The sequence below is a fragment of the Argiope bruennichi genome, chromosome 6 (genome assembly GCF_947563725.1).
Source record: "Argiope bruennichi chromosome 6, qqArgBrue1.1, whole genome shotgun sequence".
In the NCBI taxonomy this organism is placed as follows: domain Eukaryota; kingdom Metazoa; phylum Arthropoda; class Arachnida; order Araneae; family Araneidae; genus Argiope; species Argiope bruennichi.
In genome coordinates this window covers 73,971,487-73,997,871 of record NC_079156.1, presented here as the reverse complement: position 1 = coordinate 73,997,871, position 26,385 = coordinate 73,971,487, and the positions used below count along the sequence as shown (strand labels likewise).

The 26,385-nt window shown below is 26.9% G+C and overlaps 1 protein-coding gene and 1 long non-coding RNA gene across 9 annotated transcripts in view; one reads left to right on the top strand and one right to left on the bottom strand.

The window, feature by feature from the left end:
• Window positions 1-24,620, top strand: part of LOC129971365 (MARVEL domain-containing protein 1-like) — a 100,959-nt gene extending 76,339 nt beyond the window's left edge. Inside the window, exons 3-6 of one of the 6 annotated variants that reach the window (XM_056085069.1) lie at window positions 3,146-3,319; window positions 6,431-6,529; window positions 8,038-8,179; window positions 24,285-24,620. In XM_056085069.1, coding sequence (XP_055941044.1) covers window positions 3,146-3,319; window positions 6,431-6,529; window positions 8,038-8,160 — 396 coding nt within the window. In that variant the 3' untranslated portion in view covers window positions 8,161-8,179; window positions 24,285-24,620. Of the gene's footprint in view, window positions 1-3,145; window positions 3,320-6,430; window positions 6,530-8,037; window positions 8,180-8,485; window positions 8,651-9,641; window positions 9,839-14,263; window positions 14,527-14,910; window positions 15,184-17,553; window positions 23,066-24,284 lie in introns of those variants that run through there. The other 5 variants (XM_056085068.1, XM_056085064.1, XM_056085066.1 and 2 more) reach the window with 5 other exon arrangements.
• LOC129971367 (uncharacterized) overlaps window positions 6,356-26,385 on the bottom strand; it is a 33,097-nt gene continuing 13,067 nt past the window's right edge. For 2 of the 3 annotated variants that reach the window (XR_008784792.1, XR_008784791.1), the window contains exons 2-4: window positions 9,622-9,734; window positions 8,684-8,782; window positions 6,356-6,518 (exon numbers count right to left, since the gene is read on the bottom strand). This is a non-coding gene — a long non-coding RNA (uncharacterized LOC129971367). The remainder of the gene's footprint in view (window positions 6,519-8,683; window positions 8,783-9,621; window positions 9,735-26,385) is intronic. The other variant, XR_008784794.1, reaches the window with a different exon arrangement.

Genomic DNA, 26,385 nt, shown 5'->3' with positions numbered 1-26,385 from the left:
TATCGCCAGTTTTATGAGGAATTAAACCTTCTTTTAGATATATAATTGATTAATATAAATTTAAAATATTAATTGTGTGCTTAAAAATATTCCATCTAGGACGCACTAACTTTAAATGTAATGTATCATATACAGTCATTTTTTATTTTTATTTTTGTGGTAAAACATTTAAAATAATTGAGTGTCCATGTAAAAAAAATATATAAAATTTTCAGTATTTTTTTTAACCAATCAAAATACTTACTTCAAAAAAAAAAAAAGGAAGAAAAACTTCTTAAAGCATATTCATAAAATGAATCATCTTAAAGTTGAACAGATTCGCTAATACAATTTATAAAACATTTGGAATAATTACAAGTAATTATTTCATTAAATAAATTTATTTTTATATCGGATGTTTATTTATAATAAATAGATCATTTTTGCTTCTCAGAAACAATAACAAAAAAAAAAAAATGTTTACTAGAATTGAATGGACAAGAAATTTCCGTTCCAGTTTTAAGTACAACATTTAATATGTATTTAAATTCTTCTCCGAACATAACATTTAAACCGATACTTTTGACATTTCGTTGCCTTGGCCCATTTTCGCATTCCGATTAACCACCTGCTATCATCGATAAATGCGAATCGATATTGCTCGTTAGATACGATACGATCAGTTGGCAGAAATTCCGAGACTCGTATTAATGACAGTTACTAATGACCGATAAGCATATGAGGGTCAGCTAATATTCTCCAAATATTGCTATCTCGGAAAGACTGAAGCCCGTGTCCATCATAATCGATTTGTGATCTGTATATCGATTTTCTTCGTCACGATCGATATGTCCATACTTTTGATTTTATTCGGTGTCAGAATTGAATTTTATATGTAGGATCTTTAAAATATAGTAATAATAATATCATCCTATTTTATAATAATAGCTATTATACAATCAGAGGTATTTTGAATTCGTTAAAATTAGATGAATTTTTTGATTTGAATATATTTTTATATATTTTAATTTGCTACATTTTTTACTTTATCGTACGCGTAGTATGTATCCATGTTTCTGACCCCCCGAGTTCGAAAAACACATTTTTGGAAAATGTCCGTATCTTTGCGACAAAGATAACTCAGAAACGCTTTGAGCTGGACGTATGAAATTTGGTATATAGTATTATTGCCACATTTGTAGATATGTTAGATTTTGAGCAAAATTAGTTCTAAGGAAGACTGTCTGTTCGTTTGTTCGGATGTAATTTAACGCGATAACAACAAAACAAAGAGAGCTAGTTAGATGAAATTCGTTACACAGATATAACGTCTATAGTATAGATACTTGTCAAAGATAGGGCCATATATGACAAGGGGGTGACCATCTGTCAGTCTGTGCTTTCAGAAACATGCAATCGCTATGACTTAAATGCATCAAATTTGATATGGTATTTTGTGACTACATTGTTGTTTTGAGTGGTAAGGACCATCACTGGCCACGGTACAACCCTTCCTAAGGAAGTACATTCCATCGATGGAAGGAGCCAGACCCCCACCTTTTCTAGTGTGGCGAGACCCAATCACCATGCCGGAAGCATCTCATCTTCATTTCGAGGTCCCCATGGGGGGAGGGGGGGTGCAATACCATTTAAGGCATAATCTGGCATGACGAGGTTTATTAGAGAACATGCGAGAAAATTTTTGGGAGACCACTTCCTCTGGTTTAAATCTTACTATGCAAATTAAAATTACTTTGCTATTATTACACAAAATTTTTTAAATTTTTTTTTATTTCCCATTTTTTATTTACTATGCATAATTTATTGTTATAACCATTATAAATCTTTGAAATCAATTTTATGTTATTCATTACAAGTTGGCGGCACTCCCATGGAATTAACTTTAAGTTTATTAATCGATTAACTGATAATCATGTCAATCTTTAAGTTAATAGATGAATTAATAGTTAATTTCCGAAAATCGTCGAAAATTCGCAAGTATATCAATTTTTAAAATTTTGACGTATGAGAAAATTAATAAAAAATTTGTTACAAAATTTTATCTCAACAAACATTAAAAAATGTCTAATTAAATGAAAGCTTTTAAAATATACAAATATCTTCAAATTCGAGCTAATAGAATATTTTTGGAGAGAAGAGAATAAATTACATGATCAATTTAATAATTCATCATGTGATTTCAATGTATTTTAAAAAAAATCTTTTATATATTTTAATTAATTTTAGTTAATTTAAAATTTTAAAACTATTTTATGAAAAAAAAATCCGTTTTAATAAACTAATAAAAAATATATTTAAAATTAACTTCCAATGCATTCTTTATAAATTAAGAGTAATCAATGAATGTAATAATGCAATTAAGAGACTTAAATCAAGAATAATAATTGGACGTAGTTTGTTCTTTCTGTGTTCTTTTTTTTTCATAAAATTTATTTTTCATTTAAAAATGTTTTATAAAAAAAATTCTTTTTAATAAACTAATAAAAATATATATTTAAGATTAACTTGAAATGCAATCTTTTTAAACCAAGAGTAATCAATGTACGTAGTAATGCGATCAGGAAACTAACTTCAAATATATGCTTTCTAAATCAAGAAAAATAATTGGACATAGGATTTTCTTTTTGTGCTCTTTTTTCATTATTTTTTAAATATTTTTATGAAAAATTTCGTTTTAATAAACTAATAAAAATATATATTTAAAATTAACCGTAAATGCATTCTTTTTATATCAAGAGTAATCAATGAACATAATACTGCAATCAGGAGACTAACTTCAAATATATTCTTTTTAAATAAAAAATTTAAAAATGAAGGAAGTGTTTTCTTTCTGTGTTCTTTTTTTTCATTAAAATTATTTTTATTTTAAAAATGTTTTATAAAAAATACCGTTTTAATAAACTAATAAAACTATATATTAAAAATCAACTTCGTATTCATTCTTTTTACATCAAGAGTAATCGATGAACAAATTAATGCAATCAGGAGATTAATTTCATTCTTTTTAAATCCGGAGTAATCAATGAACATAATAATGCAATCAAGAGCCAGTGATTAATTCTTCTTTCTCAGCATTTAATGACATCATTTGTGATTTTTTTTCCATTCAGATAAAAAGTATTCATTCTGATTTTTTTTCCTCTAGCTGAACAATATCATCGGTATGATTTGCATCATGGTCTCCAAATGCAGCTACTGCTCTAACAGCAACTGGTTCAACTTTGTAGCGTCAACGGGTCTCACCGTGACCGGACTCTTGCTGGTTTTATATCTGACCCACATTGTTGAGAAGCTAAAGTTCTTTCCTTGGCTAGCCGTCGTAAGTATCAAGAAACCAAAGAGATATCAGGGAATAAAGTATATGACTTGGTGTGCCTTTATTTTTCAGAAAATATTTCTTAAAAAATGTAATTCTATACACGAAGATTGGGAATTGAAAAAGGGCAATGGTACTTTTTCATTGGCGCTACGCAAATCGTCGCCAAACTAAAATATTGGCACCAATTTCCGCCAAGCAAATATTGGTGACAACATAGCATAAATAGTAATCAAGGCATTAGTCAAATATGGCGCCAAAACGTTACGCATTAACACTTTTCCTGAAATTATATTACATTTCCATTAGCACTACAAATCGTTTCCAAGCTGAAATATTGGTGCCAGTTGTCACCAACTATTTATAACATTGTAGCAACATAGTAAAGGCAGGTGACTGTGCAGAAAGTTTAATTTTTTTTAGAAATTATCAATATTTTTTCAATTATTCTTAATATTTGAGTAGATTTTTTTTTATAAAACCGTTAGTATTTTGTTTTTACTTTTTGGTAAGTTACTCTGATTTTTATATTTGCATTTACATCTGTTTTAATACTGCTTTACGTCTTTAGATGATATTTTCTCAAATTCTAATCTTTGACAAAATTTCCTTACGAAAAAAAACCCATAAATTAAATCTAATGCATATTTTGAGTTCAAATTTATTATAATAATAATTTCTCAATACGTTCTGCAGTTCCTGAGCTAGAGAATAAGTAATCTATGCATTTAGAAATATTTTATAGTTGTTTCCGTGCTTCACAAAGTGAAAAAAAAATAAAAATGTCATGTTATTTATAAGTTGAGCCCCAATATTTAAAGAAAGGGTAAAAATACAGCTTAGTTTTTAATTCAGAAACTAGATAATCTATTTCTTAAGCTACCTGCAAAATTTTAAGCAAATCATTTGACAAACTTTCAAACTAAATAGTTTTGTTTATATCTCGTTCTAGCCAAAAAACGGCCCTTTTTCCAATTTTTAAAACTCTTTTGTCACTTAACGAATACATTTTAGTTTCATAGATATTTTTTCAATCTTTTTATGCAAGTATTCAAAAATAAAACTACTTTCGAACCGAACATAATCATATACCTTAACAGTAGCTAAGTATTGGTGTCAAAGCATTGGTGTATTGATGTCACTTCAGCTCTGGTGTCGTAAAAATGGAAAAGTATCGTGTTGGCCATTTATTTATAATTCATACATATGAAACGTTTGTAGTCCTCTAATGTCATTACTAAAGTTATATAGTATGAAAATATAGAAAGAAATTACTGGAGTTATGCATCATTGATATACAGAGCGAAATAAATAAAATTTATGCAGTATACAAAAATGAATAGTTTTCTATATTCTATAAGATATACCATTTAAAACTTTGTATTTTAATAAAGCTATGAGAATATAAATTTTAAGAAGATAAACTAAGGCAGACTTTAAAATGCTCTTTTATTAGAGAACTAAAAAATATATATGGTAAAGTAATAAAAATAATATTTTTTAAAGGAATAATTTCCTAAATGTATGAGGCGCTGAAACGCTATATGATAAGGAAGCTAAACCACTATGAATATCGTAAAAAAAATTACTAAAAATGTATTAAAATATATTTGAATTGTGGTTGAAATTCTAATTCGCCCATTTATAATTTTATTTTGGCATCCAGAATTTCTGCTATTTAATACATTGATCAAAGAAAATTTATAAAATTCTTCAATTTTTATTATTTTTTTTTTCATTTTTTCCTAAAGAAGTCTCATTAAAATGAAATATTCAAATTATTTTCATTATTTAGGGTAATCCTAAATATTGAAATTAGTTCATATGATGACACAATCCTATGGCTTACATTATACTAGATACCATATCCAACATATTGATAGAATTTAACTGCGCCATACTGATGCGTTAACATATTAAAATTGCATAGATGATTTCAAAATGAAATTGCCGTGGTCCGTTTGACGAGTATCATCACTTAAACAAGAATTTAGAACTAAAAATAATAATTGCAAAAAGCAAAAAATGTTGGGAAAAATATACAAAACACTTCATATTTACTATAAGAATATTTATACTAGTAACCTTTTTAGGTACTCCTTTGAATTAATTACAAGACTACTAGATACTTTTCGCATTTACTGAATCATAAAACGTTGCTTGCTCTTAACATTTTAGCTTGAAAAATGACGTGAATAATTGTTCTTGTCACTTATATTGCTTATAAATTTGACATCATCAGTCACTAACTTTTAACAGCCATCAATTCAGTCTATTCTACTTTGTTTTTGTTTTACAGAGATCAGTCAAAAAGTAGCGCACAAATTACTGTAATTATATGACAGTAAGTATTAGTGAAATGAAATTTTGTAAGTAGAGGCATTGATCTTCAACCTACTCAACCAACATAATTTTCACTTCTATGCTGTTGCTGGTGAGCCAACCGTCGATGATCAGAAAGCCATCCCAATGCCAACTTGCTAGACCAAATTCCTCTAATCAGATCTTGATTGGAGACATTTCAGATATCTACGTTCTGTGAAGCTATAACTTAACCAAGTCGCGCAACGAATTGATGATGATTTTGAGGGAGGGAGTCCTGGGGAGATAGGAAATGTTTAAGAAATGTATCAAACTTGAGATGTCCATTACTAATGAACATGCTGCAGTTTACTTATTAACAAAAGACTAGAGTTTCATGTTACGGACATCAAGATCTATATTGATCATTCAAATAATTTGATTCTACTTATGCTGTACATGTAACAGTTCAGAAAGTTGGTCAATAAGGATGGAAATAAGTTCTATCATTGCCATATATTTCGGCTTTAGAGTCCATATAATTCTTGTTTGGACGAAAAAAAGATGTCTGAAATAGTTTCGAGACAACAACAAGATCATAATATCTGACAAAAAGTGATACAATCATTTCCAAAGAAACCAATCTCAAATGTTTCAATTTGAAAAATTTCATTTTTCTACTGCAGACAAATTCCAAGTTTTATTTCAAAATACTTTGACAGATATTGATACGCCTGTTCTCTAAAACATTTAGCTATTTAACATTTTCAATTATTCCATATTCCAATTAATTTTCTTTGTTAACATTTACAGGAGCTGCTTTACTGTGCCACTTGGACGTTATTCTATATGATTGCTGCGCTGGTGGTTGCAGTTAAAGGTGGCAGAGATGATGCTTGGGCTGCAGCAGGGGTAAGAAAATTACATCAATTGAGTATTATTAGATTTTCAGGTAAAATGCACATCGCTTAAGATCAAGATTCATTTTTTTCTTCTCGTATAAAGAAGAAGATATAGAAAATGACACCAAAATGTCCAAATACAAGATTTTGATAAATTCCCATATTTTATTCAAATTTCTAATTTTAACGAAATAATATTTGAGAGATACCATATTATCAACAAACTGTGACATTCGTGGTACGACGTGTATGATGAAAAATCTTTCAAAGGGTTCTCTTGGGCAGACAGTAGAACCTATAACAAAAGTCGGCTCGTATTTTGTCGGTACCTTAATTAGAAAGAGTTTTTTAAGAATTTTAATTTGATTAATCAAAAGATTAAAGTTTACAATCAATAATTTATGCTGAAGCATGATGTGATTAAATGCATTTTTGTGCATGTTAGCGCTAATATAAAGTTAAAAATTACAATCGAGATAAATGATCAAGTCTAACGTGTTACTGATTAAAGAATCGAATCTCCTTTGATTTGATTTTATAGAAATACATTTATGAAATTCCGAAGATGCGGAGTTGTGAATGAAATATTTAATAAGTTTCTACAAAACATTGCATTCTCAGTATTTTAGAAAGAATTTCATTTTTTTTTTCATCACTTTGTGTAACTAATTTCAATTTCCTTTTTAATTAGCTTCTTCATAAATGCCAGCTTATAAGATTAAAAAAAGTTAGTGACATATGATAATCTCATATTTCTTATTGAAATCCTGTCGATAAATATATGACTTGACTTGACCTTGTCGATAAATATATGACTGATAAATGTAATAATTATGTAGTTAATTATTACATTTTTTTTTCCTTCTTTAAAATGAAAATTTCTCGAGTTAAGGAATTTTTATTAAAAAAAAACATCTTTAAAGACACTTTTTTTAATTAAAAACTAAAAAATAATATATGCAAAATAATATACAAAAAAAAATACAAGTAAAAATATTTTGAACAACAAAATCGGAAATTAAAGAAAGTGAAAATGAGAAGTACCAAGAACATCTGAAAAAAGGCAAGAATAAATTTAAAATACATGCAAAAAATACTATAATTCAATGAACTCTGAGGCTATAAATCGTAAATCAGTAGTAAAGATAGAAACAAAATATGAAAGAATTAGATTGACGCATTAATTACTCATGTCCATTTTAATCAATCATACAAATTAATATAAATCGTAAAAAGGAATCATAGCGTTTTCTTGTACTTGAGAAGTATTAATTGTTTTCGACACTATTTGCAGAGAATGCTATAATTCCTTTTGTGGTCCATGTTAATCTCATCTCCTGAGGACGAATTAATTTATCCGTTTCTTTCTTTTGCATTTTATTTCTACCTTTCATTCCAATCATCCAAAATCTTAAAGTTATTATGACAACTCAACCTAAAAGTGTACAGTTTTTGAGGAACGATATTATGTTTCTCTTATTGTTTGCAATCCTGATTGGCGCCTTTCTCTTTTTGCAGTTCTTCGGGTTCGTGGGCGCCATTCTGTACGCAGCGGATTGCTACACCAAGTACAAATCTTGGAGAGATGGCGTGCCCGCTCAAGGGGAGAAACCAGTCTCACCCAACTACGCTGCGTATTGAAAGCATCGAACCAAAAAAGGTATACGCTTCTGCGTGCTTTAACTATGCTTCTCTCAAAACAAGTTTTATTTCCTGCATTCAATAACTATTACTTTTCCTAATTTCAGTACTTGTTTTCATATAGTTTTCAGAAACTTGATCCTTTTCTTCCTTAAAGTTACCTTTACACACTTGTAATACATTGCTTTATTCTTATAACGAATATTCCATTTCTATAAACACTTCTATTTGTACAATATTATGCTTTAGTGTGAATATGCTTATTATTATTATTTATCCTAAATAATATTTCCTTATTTATTTTCATGACATTTTACCCAATTAGGATGCACGAGGATAGAACCTGGGACCTTGTGGTTAGTAGTCCAGTAACATAACCAGGATACAAAAGCATATGCTCGTATAGCGTAGTTGTTAACTGGCTTATATGCTATTCACCACAATATTTCGGTACAAAGAATTGATGGCGGTTACAAAAATGTATGAGTTATTTTTAAAAAGTAAAAATGCAACAAGTAGAAACCTTAACACTTCCAGATGTCTTTCTTGATATTGATTGCAATGAATTCGCTGCTATTGTTGTAACGTCAGCAATTATTTCTCAGCAACAATCAGTTTCCATCTGTCATGAAAAAATATGTTTATAATTACATTCATAAATTATGGCAAGAAATATGGCATCTACAAATCTCCAAAAATTTACATTTTATTTCACTTAATTAAACATTGTAATCTGTTCTTACGATGCAATGGTTTGAAGTGATGACTTCACATTGGTCACACTAGTAATATTTATTTGTTTATTTTCAAAAAATTTTTAGTACAAAGGATTTATGGCGTTTGAGAAAATGCGTAGGTAGCGTTTGAAAAGTACAAAAACTACAAATAGAAACTTTAATATCTACAAATTTCTTTGGTATTAATTGCCTCGAATTTGTTGTTATTGCTGCAAAGTCAGCAGCTGTTTATCTTCAACGATCAATTCTTTTCTATCATGAAGAAATATCTTTACAATTATATTCATAAATAACTGCAAGAAACATGGGATTTTCTGACCTCCAACAAATTACATTTTATTCAATTACATTTTGGCCTGTTCTTCCGAAGCAATGGTTTAATATGACTACTTCACATTGGTAACACTAGTTTAATCCATAAATGCATTTTGTTTGTTGAACGTTGTCTCAATTACACGAGATACCTTCTTTATTTTACCGTCATCCGTATACTGTCTGGATATCCTGTTTTTAAACACAAACAATGACATTTTTTTCTTGCTTCGTCTCTAAATACCTGAAATTTGACGAAAGACAATCCTCGTCTCATTTCATTCTCAAATACAATCGATTTTAACATTTTATTTAAATATCACCAATTTTATTTTGTTCATATTATTCTGTAGAAAACAAAATGACACACTCTTTTAAATTTATATGCTCCATTTTGGAATGTACTATTTACCTGTATCTTCTACCATACAGCTGGAGACTGGTGATTGAATTTGGCTGTTTTATCACTACTTCGCTCACTTCAAACGCCTTCCAAGTAAATTTGTATAGAAAATAAGAGACATACTGAAATATACAGATTTTATAATCAATTTATAATTTATAATCCGTTTAATGTGGTATTTTAAGGTACAATATATGAAAAAGAAAAAGAAATAGTGAGAGAAATAAAATTAATACGCGATAACATACCAAAATATATAACATGATTTTTCTTATTTTTTGGAAACTCCATCTACCAAATATGAAAAGCTATATTCGGCTTAGTTGTCTGATTAGATGATAAACTATTAGATAAATGTGTACAAACTATCTAAATTAACTACCATCAAAATTTTAAGACGCTTTTATTTATAATAATTTTACTTTGGTATTTTAAAGCACAATTCAAAAAAGATAGAAGTAGTAATAAAATTAAAATTGATTGATTGCATATTAAAAAATGAATCCTTTCGGGGTGTTTTTGTTAACTCTTTCTGCTGAATTTATTGAAATATATTCATTTCAGGCATCAGATGATGGATTATCAGATGCATATATTCATAATACTAAAATATATTCGTCATTAAATTTTACCTTGATAATGATAATCTGTATTTCATCTCTTTATAATTCCAAATTTATATTGCTAAATATTTTATTCCAAAGTTACATACTTTCTTTCTAAGTTATGCTATCTTATATCTAAAAATTGTTTTACTTTGTGTCACGATTTTCATGTAACTCTTCACGAATGTTAGATTATATTTGTTGGATATTTCTTACTTCAATCTGGATATAACTTTAATTATTTTCATTCATTTTTCCATTCACTAATTTAATGTTTACATATAATGTTTTTGGGGGGTGACATTTTTTGAAGAGAAACTAAAACTCTTTAATATAAGTAGGGGATGATATTTAAAATAGAAAAAATTCTGCATTTTAGCTTAAAATATAGTAGATTCCAATCCTTTTGGGGATTTTCAAACTATTAGTATGTCCTGTAAAAGAAAATTTTTTAAAAGATAAAAATTAAAAATTATAATGAATATTTTTACAGCTTCAAAACGTTGAATACATTACATTTGAGAACACATTTTATTTGGAATGAAATTAATAAAAATTTGAATCGCGATTTTGAAGAGACTCACAAACCTATTTGAAAATAGGCAGAAAGAAAGCACGTTACAAAAATAAGAGAAGAAAGTTCAAAGAAAGCGAAATCTACGATTGCGAATTTCAAGTTATCATGTGAGAACATTATTATTTTAAATCATTATTTGAAACAATCACGAGACTTTCAATTTTTCTAGCTGGCAAACAAAGTTTTGGAGCTCGACCGATTTTGAGATGAAAAAAACCGCATCGTTTTTCTAAAGATCGACGCATGCGTAATCTGATAGTCTTGTGATTGTTTCAAACCGGTTTAAACTGGTTAATGAACTTAAATTGATTAAGACAATACATAAGAATTCAGCGAATGAATAATTTGGAAATCAAGTTGAAACTTTAGTTGGCGATAAATCGTCAAATGTGACAACCTTCTGCATTATTTTCTAATAACCTTAAAAGCGAAAAATTGATGACACAAAAGCGATAAATCGCCAATTTATTGCTTACTCATTTTGAGGATTCAAAAACCTCAAACCAAAACAACATCATGTTCTGACATGATAATAATGAAAAATTTTGAAATCATTGAATAGGTCAAAAAATAAATTGAAATAGTTTCACTTCTGAAAGTTATATTTGAAAAAGGATCAATTATTTAATAAATAAAGAAGACTGATTATCTCATTTACGACCTTAGGAAATATAATCAAGTTTAAGTTAGAGCACAGATAATACTTTCTTATAGAATTAATACTTCGAATGAAGAGAGTGGTAGAGCCTTTTATAGCAAACATATGGGGTAATTTTTATTAAAAATCTTCATATGAAATTTTTATATTTTGTAAGAAATTGCTTTCCTCACATATTTACTTATCTATGTTCTCTGATTTGTAACATCGGCTTTCTTACACAATATGAAATGAATCACATGTTTATACTGATTTCTTTAATACAAGCAGCCCAGTTGAAAATTCTCAGATTTAATTCTTGATGTTTGATCAAGTTGAACTTTAGACTACATAAATAATTAATAAATATTTAGAACATCAGAATTAAAGCTTTACTGTTCAGGTAAGGAAAGGAAAAAACTTAGTTGTTTTAAAATCGACAAATTTGCATTCCGTGCCCTTTAGAAAAGGGGAAAACATCAATGATGCACAAAAAAAGAGGATGCTTTTCGAAAAAGAAATGTCTGATAAAAATAACCACATTTTTTAAAAATATGAGTTAAATTAAATATTATTAGTTCCTATTGCATTCCTATTAATAAAAATTCTATTCAATATGCATCACGACTTCGAATTATTATAATTATATTTGATTGAATTTATATTTCAATCTGTTTATTCGGGTTTTTTTATTATCATTATTATTTTCCAAAACATTATAGCTTTTCTGATTTACTTTGTCTTGAAATAAAGGTCATCTAAAATATGCATTTTAACGACATATTATATTTTTATAAGTATCTCAGAATGGACTATTTTAATTCTAATCATCCGTATATTTATTCAAAACTCTGTGCATCGAACATGAAATTCACTGGAAAAAAATTATTGTATAGAAATTTCTGTACTGAGAAATGCATACGACAAAATGCCCAGTCACATTCGTATCTTTGCCTCCACTATTTTTTTTCAATTTCAATACAATTTCTTCTATCTTCTTAAACTTTATATATTTAAATATTTGTTTTCCAAAATTTTCATAGAATTTAACAATTAAATCAAGATTTTTTCAATTAAATATTATTATTATATTTAGGGAGATTTCATGCTTTTCACCATGTCTATTTTCATTTCACGATCTGAATCATTAAGATATCCGTTTAAAAAACATGTTCACTCTAACAAATTTAAAACTAAACAGGATTCAAATAAAAACATCTTTCAAGATAGGAAGGAGATTCGTAAGTTGAATGGTTTCAAATATCTCTATTATCTTTAGATTTACTGAAGATATGATGAATGGAGGATGATTAGAGAAAGAGATACAAGATTTGAAATAAAAAATACTTAACGATTAGTTTCCAAAATTTACATTCCAGATTTGCATTTCAGATTTCCAAATTTACATTTTTAAGAATTATCTACATAAATTATGCAATAAAATAGTTCCAATAAGAAATGCAAAAATAATATACTTAGGTAGATATATTATTTATACTTTTTTGCAATTTATTCAAACCTTTCTTTCTGAAGCAGATATATAAACAATGATCAAAAATCTTGTCTCAAAATTATCTGCATTTTTTTAAACCAGACATTGAGTCTTGTGTAATTTGTTTGATCATATTTTATTCTTATTTATTATGTTTATTCTAATTTATATATATTATGTCAATTACTGTTATATTTTCCCCTTTTTCTTTTCCAATATAATTGAAATGAAAGTACTTACATATAATCTTACATTTAATAGTATATCAAAATCGGAATTAATAAAAATGAATATGTTTGTATTTTAATACAATTAAAATTTTATTAATTTTTTTATGATTGGGATATTATATAATTAAAAAAATTATTTAATTTAGAAAATGTTAGAAATGTTTATAAGTTACATAGGTTATTTTTTCGCTTTATTATAAAAAAATGGCACTATTTTCCTTTTTAAAATTACATATAGTGCAATATGTTATATACAATGTGTAAATAATAACTACTTCTATATGTTTGCAATTAAAAACACTTTTTTTAAATTTATTATATGTCTAAATAAATAGTTCTGTTATTAGACAGAAATATAAAATTTTCTATTCAAAAACTTTTCTTACAGCAGTGAATAATGCAATAACGCCAACTAAATTATATAAGTAAAGCATAATACACCAATTTAATTTCAGCTTTCATTGCTCGTTTTGTTAGTTTTATTAATATCATTCGAAATTATAAACCAAATTACAATTTGTCAAATCTTTTTTGCAGTGAATCATTTGATTCCTAATATATTTAGCTGAACGCCCATTTTCGTTTATTACTATTTATACTTTATTATTACTATTTTATACTTTTAATAAATTACTTTATAAATATGTCAATCAAAGTGTAGGGAAAATCATAGGCTTAAAAGTTCACATTGTAATGAAATCTTCTTTTGAATTTTCACTGCTGAAATTTTTTTAAACTCAGGATTGTTAAATCTTTATAAACTCACAAAACAAACATGGCCAATATTACCACGAATTATTGCGGAATGTTGCATGTAGACGCACACGCAATATTCGATACATATTTTGTGGGAGATGTCTGTGAATTTTAAAAGGCAGAAATATTGCCATAATATAAAAGGATCTTAAAACTAGACAATTTGACGACTTCTGATAAAATAATGAAGTGAGGTTTAAAATATTTATTTAAATGTAATAATATAAATTATATTATTTGAAATAACGAAAATGCTTCCGGATGCTGAGGTGAATTGTTTAGATCAATCAATACAATTACATTTCTAGTAAGTTTTTAAACAAAATTGTTTTATCTGTTAAAATATTTGGGTAGGTCATAGTAGAATAGAAAAGGATCAAAAGGAGAAGTGGCCTCTGGAGTTTTGACAGCTCTTTCGCTTGAAATGAAGAATTATCTGATCTTCTACTCATATTTCTCGGCATTCAAAAGAACGTTTTGGTTAAATATAGAACAATGTTGTTAAATGTAGAATTTACAATAATGTTTTCACAATATTATTTACCGTTGTTTAATGTAGAATTTGCCATATTATTTTCCCAGTATTATATAATATTCGACTTTTAATAAAAAATTGTTCCCACTTAAATTTTTGGAATAAAATCTAAAATTATATGAATTATTAAGCTATGACAAATATTTTTCTTTCAAAATCTTAGAGTATCATTGCTTTAAAAAATTTCAGTGCCTTTTGAATATTATTACATATTGTATATTATTGTTTATATGATATCTGGTATTTTTCGGTAGTCACAGTATTGAACAATATTTTGCAAATATTACATAATATTGTAGTGTTATTAAGGTAGGGGGTATTTTTGTTCTATGTAATGAGAGAATTTTGGAAATAATAAGATGTGTATACAGATTATAGGTAACTTTCATTTTGATACCCGAAAATCTCAAGTTTATACCCACCAATTTAATTTCTCTTTGTTAATATCTCCTTTCATTTCTCCTAGGTTACTGATGCAGAAAACATCAGCAACAGTACCTACATCCCCCATGTAATTTGGAAGGTGTCAAAAAATTGCAAACAAAGGCCTAGTTGCTGGATGCATGTTACAATAACGTGCTCATCTAAAAAAGAGATTTCCTCTAAAAATAAATGGATTATACACGAGGATAATGCTTAGAAAGAGAATTAAACCAAGTAGAAGATGGTTACAGTTCGTTGTACCGCAGAATTCTGCATGAAAAGCTTTATGTGTTAGGGTATATAACATGTATCCCAAACCTTTAAGTTTACGTTGCAGTTGTGTTTTGAACTGATTTACCGCGAACAAAGAATCAATCAGCTTCTGTAGAAGAATAGCGATGTTTTTCAGCCGAGTTATGTTATTTAGCGCCACATGCTGCCATCTATTAGAAATAAATAGAACGAATTATATTTTCAAAGCAGCAGTTCGAGTGGAATAAAAAATGAATGTGATTCTTTATCATATAGAATGCGAATTATCAAGATTCTGAGATGTATTATGTTAGAAAAAAAGTGGCAGTGGACGTTGATTATTATTTAGAAGCAGCATCCCTTTTTTTTCAAGTGCGAAGTTTATTTTCTCTGGCTGCTAGCACAGTTTTTGCACCACAGGAAATTTCGAAGAATGGCAACTTATATTTGCAAACGATTTAGCTTGCTTGGTTACTTTTTTCGAAGCATTAGCTATAGTAGAACTCTGTTTCAAAAAAGAGGAAAGTAAATGATTACTTTTGAGATAGTTTCACTTCCTAAAGAAGAAAGAATGATTTTTTTCAACTTTCCACCTCAGGAAGGCGAAGAATATTACGTTACAACCATTGTAAAAAACAAGAGCACATTTATTGTAACAGAACTATTTAGGAAAACATTCGTGGTAGAATTGTTTAAAATACATTCATATATATAAATATACCATTCTTGGCATTTTAGGTAGCATTATAATATTATCATAGAACAAAAGCTTCTATTAAATGGAAGAAATATTTAAATAATTTTATTTTTACAAAAAAAAGTTTTCTTTTTTTAATAATGTTTAAAATTGTTATTCCAATTTTTCCTTTCACTTGATTGTTGAAAGCAGTGTGCAACGAACAATTTATACCCGAGATTCCATTTCCAGTTACATTTTCCACTTCAAATGAAAATACAGACGCCAAGATTCTTCGCAACTTCGTTACCTTATGATATTTAATAATTACGACTTGTAAATACAATTTTACGGATGACAAAAAAGAAAGCCTTTCGTGCAAAAGAAATCTGAGCATTTTGAAATATTTCAAAAATATAGTAAAGGTCTCCCTGGCATATCCGAAATCTATTTCAAATATTCAGTGCTTCTCGAATAAAAATTATCTTTTCAAAATACACGGCCATTAATAATAAACACACCGATTCGAAGTTGAAAATGGTTTTTTGGTGACAAAGCTAAAATTTATATAAATTTTTAAAAAGCCCAAAATACGCAGATTTTTCAAAAAATAAATTTTTACAATAAGTTTCTCTTTAAAATTTTCAAAATATATATCCTTCTTAAACGAAATTATCTAACAAAATTGAATGTCTGAAAAAAGAGAAATCGTTTGCTTTAACATCTTTTTTTTTAATCTCAGAAATTTCTTTAAGATAAAATGGTATTTTTTTTCTTTTAAGCCTATAACTTACGAACAAGAATTTCAATTAAATATAACCGAAACAGATAGTTTTCTCTGAATTAGAAATTTATATGTTTTCCATAAAACACAAAAAGAACACAATCCGAAAGAACACCAATTAAAATCGTTTAAAAACTACGGTTAAAATATCATATTCATAAGTGAAATCGCAAAACAGATTTTTAAGTAACAAATTTGTTGTATAAATTTTCCGTTATTTTCTGTTATTGAATGATATTTAAGTAGCCCTTTCCAAATTGTGATTTTCCGGAATTTTTTACATCTTCTAGTTATTTAATTTTAAAAATACTGTGAATATTTTGTATTAAATTTGTCTAGTTACTTACTGATAAGCTTAATTTTAGAATATCATAGAAGATATATTTCTCATTAAATTTATACCTTCTGGTTTCCATATTTAAATAAAAATTACAATCTAATATTTCATAAGGCATGTAATCTACTGCAAAAAAAACTGTGCAAGAAAAGAAGCCACAAGAAAAGACCATCAAATAAAAAATTATATTAATAAAAAGTAGAGAAAGAGTCACTTTGGTATAGAAAGTATTCTTTTCTTCATTAACATAATGTGAAATCAAAATGATTTATACTTTACGAAATTATTCTGCGGTTCTCCAATAGAACAAATACAGTTTACAAAATTAAGCATTATTCACGGTGAAATTCTAAATTATATGTTATTCTACAACATTGTACGACATTAGATAATACTCAAATTATAGCATACTATCATGAAATGTTCTACTGTAATTTCCGAATTTATCATTAGTTAAGATATCTTATAATTTGTGTGGTATTGTGTAGCATTGAAAGATAATATAAATATTCAAAATATCGTATGATGTTGTATGATTTTATGCAATATTGGATATTACTTGAAATAGTGTGCAATATCTTGTACTATTTGGTCTGTTAATATGCAACTATTTTTGATATTATTATTATAATTTCAGAAAACTGAATAAAAGATATTCACGTGTTCTCAAAGTAAAGCAATATATCTACTTGAAAACTTAATAAATTAATGAAAGTTAGAACGCATTTGTGCTATTTTACCGAAAATATTTTGGGACCATATGTATGTAGTAATTAATGAACTCCTTATGAGTAAAAAAATGTCTGTACGTCTATCTCTATTTTTATCATTATTAATGCATATTATTGTTCTGATTTTGAATCTGATTTAAATGTGAATTTTATAGCAGGCCACGACAGTGGTGATAGCTAGACTGATTATGATTATATTGTGCTTTATTTCAATGAATTTAAAAAAGTAGATTACATACATGCTTAGAAATTTGTAAAGTTTCTGTTATTGTAATTTATATATCACAATTTGGTTTGACAATCACACACATGAATTCAAATGCTCAAAACTAATTATAAATTATAATATAAAATGTTTCATTCCTCTTACTTAAATCTAAATTTAATCTCAGTAACCTAAAAAATTTCAATTTGGAACTTTTATTTTTGGTATCATGATATCAAAACAAAATATCCAATTCTTAATATCAAATTAATGTGCAAACTACATTTGATAATTCTGTTCTTATTAGGTATGCATAATGCCTTTTAAAAAAAGAATAAATTGCTCAATTTCCCAGATACAATTACTACGTCAACGAAAAGGAAGAATTAGAAAATGATAAATATTTAATTCTAAATTAAAATAAAAATTCCAAATATTATTATTAGTGGTACCATTACCAGATGAACAAAAAAACCTTTCCCCAGTTGTTATGAAGTAAAGAATACTTTTCTTTATAAAACGCCAACTAACTTTTCTTGAACTTGGATTTCCTAATACCAATTTCAATTTCATTCAACTTCAATTATCAAACATACATTATAGATAAAAACAAATCAAATATAATTGTTATTTTAATTAAAAATCTTTTCCAAAACTTATATCTATTAATTTTGATTTTTTTCGAATTTATAAAGCAATGCTTCAATAAATAGCTTAACTGTACCAATAATTCAGCAACTGATACTAACAATTTTGATTATCAATAAAATGGAAATTTTGAATTCAACAAAATATTTGATACAGGCGCCGTTTAAATAACTAGTGTTCTAGCTTATTAAGTAGACTTAGATCAAATATTTCATTGAATTTCAAATTTTTTTATTGGTTTCGAAATTTTTGGTATAGATTATTGGTACACTTATCCTATTTATAAAATACCGAATGAAGCCAGAAATATAATTATATAAGATATCCCAAACTAATATATGAATTTTTCCTTTTTTGCTACTATTATATAAACCAATACATTAGAACAGTATGAATGTGACAAATCGGAGCTCGATTTTTGCTGAAAGGGCGCACATTTTTCATTTTCACTTTATTATTCTTTAAATTAATTTTGCATCAAAGATTTTTCTTGCATACACATAATTAATATTTGGTTACCCCTTGTAGAAACTCTTTAAATATGAAATTCAAAAAAAATTTCTTTAAAATTTTTTGGTGGTTTGTATTTCAAAAAAATTTTCTTAAAGTTTTATTTAAAAAACTCAGTAACAGAAATTTTGAAGCTTTGTTTAAAAATTCATGAAGTTTTGATTTAACATTCTTTTAAATTTCATATTCGTATTTATGCTTGATAACAACTATATGACAATATTTTTTTTAAATTTTTAAACAGAAAATTGCCCTACAACCAGCATCTACTATTTTTTCTCATTTCCAGCTTTTTTCATCGATGCTGATGACAGCAAATTAAATTAAACTTATTATTTAAATCAACTATTATATTAATTTTGGCTATTAATGAATTGAAATATAAGGTGTGAATTTACTAAATTTGCAAAGGTCTTTATTGTGTTCTTCTCAGTTATTAGAATAAAATACAACACTCTGATAAAACACAAACCGAGCATAAATTTATGACTGTGTGCTTTTATTTACCTTCTTTTGACTTGTAAACTTTTACATTATCACAGATATTATACGCTATAATAAATACTCCCAATAATGGAAAATATTATACTTCACGGTGCAATTAACCTTATTTTCAAAATACTATAATATTGTTGATATTTTTGTGCAATATTTTGTAATACTGCGCGACATTGAATGATTTTACACTGTACTGCACATTAGAATTACACCACATTGCTTTATTTTAAAATATTATATAAATTCTTCACCATTTTGTGCTGTTCAAACTCTGAAATTTTTTAAAATTTTGATTCAATCGATTCATATTTTGAATATCACAAAAAATAATTAAATTTACCACAAAAAAACATGATATCTTCTAATATTATTAACACAATGGCTGCAACGGTCATCGTTAAATTCTTATTGTGTTTCACTTAATTAATTAGATTACCTCTTCCTGGCTATAGATAACAGATAGTACAGAAGGTGCTATATAACTTAAATGCAAAGTTCGAATGCATGATGTGAGTCCTGGCAGCGAAAATGTTAAGAAATCTTTATTAATTTATTTATAAATTCTTCAGATTCATTTCAATCCACTTGCCCTTTTTCGCAAATATCGAGCTCTTAGTAGTAAAAGTTAAATAATTCTACACGCCTTATTGACATAGACATATTGTGATACCCTCCTACTGTTTAAAAGCCTTCTTTATCTTGTAGTTACACCTACAGAACAATTATAATTGGTGCTTTCTGCGCGGGTTAAAAAGAGTAGGCACATAACGACGAGAGGTTATAGACGTAAAGAATATAGTGGCAATAAACAATCATTTTTGCTTTAGATATGTTATGTAATTGTATGTAAAAAAATTTATTTTTGCCTTACTAACTAGATCAAAATGTGAATTTTGAAAAATAAATTCAAACTTGTACAGTAGCAAAGAGTTTGCCAAAAAAAATACCTAGCATTAAAAACCCTATATGTTTTTTTCACAAAATTTTAACTGATGTGTGTCTCTGTGTTATATTTTGTCTTTTACATATCTCTGTCGATAAGCCTTTTATAAGTCTTCCAGTCTGTTTTGCCTATGAGTTTTACTTAAATTTTAATATATGTTTTTCGGTATAATGGTCCTGATAGATTCCGAATCTGAAAAAATTCGGGTAATGTATTTGCTCATCTACGTCTCCCATAATAATTTATTTACGATTTTTTTTTAACGATTTTTAGTTAAAAAACTTCTCATGTAAAAAGTTTTAATCGTGCTGATTTACAATTAAAACGAATGTTTATCTACTACTTTAAATTTTCTATGTCGGTATTTTTGTTTTTAAACTTTTATAGAAAAGTATCGCAAAATATTAATTCATGTTACTTTAAAATTATTTTGTAATGCTCTCTAAAATTATTTCATTGAAAAAATTTGGAAATGTTGCTCAATTAGAATGCTTAAATTATGTATCTTAATAAGTAATTTTTTTTAATGTTATGTTCTGAATATCGAAACCTCACTAATAAAATGCAAAAAGTAGAATATTAAAAATGTATTTTTTTGTTAAAAAAATGCTGTGGAACTATACACTATATGATTTTTTTTCTAATAGCTCAAAATAGTTAATATTTTATCCAATAAGATTTAATAATTTCTGAAATTTTTATTATTTGTGTTTCATTATTTATTTTAAAAATCAGCATAACAATACATAATATTAAAAAATTTTGGAACATTTACATTCGTTTTCTTTTGAATAACTGTAAATCGAGAAATAATTTTATGTCCTTTATTATTTCGTTACTCCCCTTCTAATTGTATTGAAATAAATTTTAGAATAGTATATACAAAATAAAAATAGTCACTGTTTGTTTAAATTCCACAGCATTGTAAAGTCAAAATTCAATCCCGATTAAAGTTTTTCTTAATTCTTATTGTAGATATTCTTAATATTATACAAAAATCAAACTGTAAAATTTTTGTATGTGTTGTCAAATACAATTTGGAACGGATACTTTCATGAAATATAAGATTCTCGATAAATATTTAAATTAAAAAAATTTAAGCGCAAGGCTGATAAAACAAATCTCCATTCCTCCGAGTTAGAGTAAACACATGCAGCTGTTTCTGAATCGCAGCTGTTTTCTTGATGCAAAAGTAAATCAAGCTTCAGATTTCATAAAAGATACCAGCTGCACCTTTTAGATTAAATTAAAATACCTGCAACTAGTTTCTTTATTCGTCGAAACATATGACCACTTTTTGTCAGTTTTAAGTTAAGTTACATGTATAGATATTGTGCAATGTAAAATATAGTACGTAAATATGGTATGTCAGTCTACCTGTTCATTTTGTCTAACTGTATTGTATGTGAGCGCAATGATGAAAATACATAAAACTTAGAATGCATAATTTTTCGTCTTAAAAACGTCAAGCAATAAATTAAAATCAAATTCTTTGATTAAATATATTCAAACAATTGTTTTTCAATTATAATTATATTATATATTTATATTCGCATTAAATTGATGGTATACGCTTTCTTTAAATTTATATTAAATAGAACAGATTTTAAAAATTCTGAACTGATTTATGTTAAGTAATATGATAAATATATGGTTTTTATAAAAACAATAATAATTTTAAAATCATTAAAATAAGTTTTTAACTTGGCAATATATTTAAAAATGTTTTGTTTATTAGCAAGTATGTTTAAGTTTGTTCTTTTTGTACGAAATTTTAATATAAAAAGAATATTAAAAAATATCTTTTAGTCCTTCAAAAGTGACAAGATGCCTTTGATTTGTTTTTCAAAGAACATTTATTTTCTATCACGTTTAGAATTATTATTTTCATTTCATATTGCTTTCATGTACTTTTCACAACATATTGTTACTTAATTTTTTTAACCTCATAATAAGACTACTTACTTTAGATAAAAGTTCAATATTTATATTTCGAACAAAATAACTTCTCCCGCTAATAAAATATAAAACAGTCATATTTTTATCTTTTATTGTCAAATTTATTATCTAAATCCACAATTCAAAATATATTAATGAATTATTCTAGGCTTATAATGGAATATATCGATTTGATGCACATTATGCACAGTTCTTGTCAGACAAACAAAGCGAGGCTGATTTCTCCAATAAAACTTTTGAAACTTGAGTACTCTTCTAAGATTGAATATTCTTCTAAGTTTTACTTATCCATCATTGCGCTGAAAGCACTTCTGTTAATCAATCATGATTTCCCACCAATACGATGCAAAGTCGCTAATGATGTATTTAATGTGTTTAAAACTGTACAGTATGTGTTATTTGATTTTGGTGTTTTCGTATCACTCCGCTGTGTGTGTGGTCGCCAATATAGACATGACCTGCTATGTGAAATAATGTCAATGTAGATGATAACGAAGGTTAACTATGTGATGATATTTTATCCTTGCTCTTCTTAATAAAAAAAAGATGAACGTTCGGATGCTTCCCAGAAGTAAAACTCCAGAAGATATCACTCACTGTTAGAATTAAATGTATAATAAATAATTCTTAAATAAATGGAAATTCATATTGTGAAGTTTCATTATATTCACAATACATATTTTTTTTATATAACACAAGTATGGTTTTTGCATATCATAAAAATAACTGCCCGATATTCAATATATTTTAAAGCAGCAAAACAAAAACATTAATTTTTGTAGGCAATATTTGAATATTAAGAGTATAGTATTCTGAAAATACTTCAAAATTCATCTAAAGACAATAGAATTTTTTATTCCAAAAACTTCAACAACAAAAGCTGAATACAAAAATACATTTTTTCCCCTCTTTCACTTCTTTTTTTCATTCGTATCTAAACTTATTTTACACTATAATTTTTTCGGCTGAAATTTAGTTTTATCTGCCATCATAGCGCCATCTATATCCACTTCATCGCACTATAATATGCATTTGGTCAAATATAATGTTAAACTCATATCTTATATTTTCAAACATTTTTTTCTTATGAGCATGCTCTTACTGTAATTTGCCCTATTTCTTGGTTAATCCATGATTTAAAGCTCTAATCCTCAATCCTTAAAGTTCAATCCATTATTTAAGAATTGAAAAAGCAGTAAAAATATAAAAATATTCATAAGAATTGTGAAGAAAAGAATATTTTAATTTTTGACATATGATCAAAGAAATCGATCTTCGAATTACATACAGAATTGATTTTTTGGGAAGAAAAGGATTTAAAACATCGGAAATTGTAGCACTCATAAGTAAGATATTAAATAATAATGCTGGTATGAAAAATAATTCATCAAATCATTAATTGTTGTTTTTCTATATGCTTTATAATCATACATAGATTGTGGATTGTTTAAAAAAATATATGACGAATTAAAATTGTATATGTAAAATGCTTTAATATTTAAGATAATATTTCTTAATAACTATAACAAAATTACAATAAGCCACATGTCTATTATTTAGATTTTTGTTTGTTTGTTTTCTTAGAATTGCATTAACACATACGCTTGTGTCCGAAATATACAAACAAAAGAAAATTATTGGAAAAGTTTCCCCAAATTATAAGCATTGAATTAAAATAAAATATTATGTTATTGTCTGATGCGGAGAAGAAATGGAATACCTGCTTCCAAAAGGTACTTTGTAGATACATAAACAATTATAGATAAATTTGTTACTATTTACTACTGTTATGCATATATAAACATATTTTTGTAGTTTCATGGCCGAATAGAAGAAACTTTTGAAAATTTTAACGTCGCTTTATTCCATAACAGGTTGAATTTTATGTATAAAAGATGAAGAAAAAAGATGTGTCAGTCTACAAGGCGACAAAAGAGCTGAAGAGACAGACATTTTTCCTTTCAGTGATTTTACTATGAGATTTGTGAAATTTTGATAGGAATTTCCTGGACACATGTAGATTTAGGATAGGGAATCTTAGATATCTTTAAAATAATGTTGTGAGCATTAAGGGTTTTTATTTTTTCATTCGAAGTGTGAGAAAAGGCTAAGACCAGCTGATTTATAGACCGCGTGTAGAATTAATTAAATTAAAAAAGTGGGAATTGGATCAGGAAATAAGAGAACATTTTAGAATGAAGTTAATGTGACTTAAATTAAGATAAAAATTAGGAAATTAATTAGAATTTAAATTAGATTAAGAGATATCGTTACATATATATCACCAGATAAAATTCTTAACAGACCTCATATTTACCTTTTTTCTTCGTGCTTTCTCTTACATATTCTTTTGAGAAGTTAAGCAGAAAAAGTTAAATTAATTTCCTCAAAGAACAATTTAAATCACCTTTGTTTTAAAAGAGAGTTCAACAAAATAAGTAAGAAGAAAATATGCTTATCCATTTCAGAGACGAAGTATGATAATTATACAAATAAATAGAAAAATAAAATTAAGAATTAATAAAAATATTTTTCATAAAAAACATTTTATTTTAATTAATTTCTTCGTTTTATTCTTCAATTTACAGGTCAGTCTTAGCAGTATTATGAAATATTAAAATTGAGTTTGCTTTCGAATTCATTAATAGGTGATGCCACTTTTATGGAATCAAAATTCAACTAAAATAAATGATTAACCGATAATTATAGTTTGAAAACCTTGAAATATTATACAGTCATTTTGAAGATGCAAATAAACTAAATTCCAACCCTCTAGCACAACAGGAAACTACCAAGCAATAAGTATTGTCTTAAAAAAAATAGATTACAAAGTACCATCTTTACAAAATGAAATCCTAATTAAACAAAAGTGAAAGAAATCATTGCTCCTAAAAGAATAAAAATTATATATAAAAAAAAAGCAGTGAAGAAAGAAATTTTCAGTATTTGTTTTTCTTCAATCGGATGAAAGCTATTGAATTACAGACATTTATATTTTAAGCCATAACTACTTTCATGCTTATGATAACACAGTATTATAAAAATACTTTGTTTACTTTAACATGTTTAATGACATATGAGATTACATATTAATAGAATTTCCTAGTAAGCAACAATAGGAAAAAAACCTTTGAATGCACCACAGAAAGAAGTTTAAACTTTTGTTTGTATATGTAACAATTGCTTTGTGTGACCATCCTTGGTCCCATGAAAAACGTTAGTACAATAATCTTTTGTTCAATATAGTCTGTGAAAAATGTTCGAAGCCATAGATGCGCTTTCGATTCGCCTGCAGGGATTGCACGTTACTATCAAAATCGTCTGAAACCACTTTTTTCTTTTGATTTCATAAGGGTGTGTCATAGAATCTGGTTTGGAGCCCCTTTTATGTGTAACAATGAACATCTTTTTTTCATATGGTAGCAAAATAAACTATATACTGATGTTTTAAGCGTGACCAAGGTAAGTCACATAAAACAGTTATTATAAATGCATTCGAAACTTTCTGCTAAACTGACTTGACTAACTGACAAGGAAGTGAGTCATTTGTAATCAGGACAGATTATTTGAATTACGTTGCAATGTTTGTGTAACTTTCAGACACCAATAATAAATGCAATCCTTATAAAACTTTTGTCTCACAGGGTGGTAAGATAACAAACAACTTAAGCTTTTATTCACATATCTAACCCTAACTGTCAGAAAAGTGCGAGTATCCTTAAAGCTTCCTTCCTCTATATACTTCCTTTTCCGTCAAAAATCTATATTATTTTAAATGATGATTTTATCTAAAGCATTGTCCCTTAAGGAGATTTTAACTGGCAAATAAGAATTTTTGCTACCTTGGTAAAAAAACACATGAAATGCATATCAAAATGTTAATTTGTTCCTTGCCCGATTAAATATCTCCTAATATGGTAAAAGGTTGGACCAGATTGTTTAAAATAGTATGAATATTCATCTAAAATACCATTT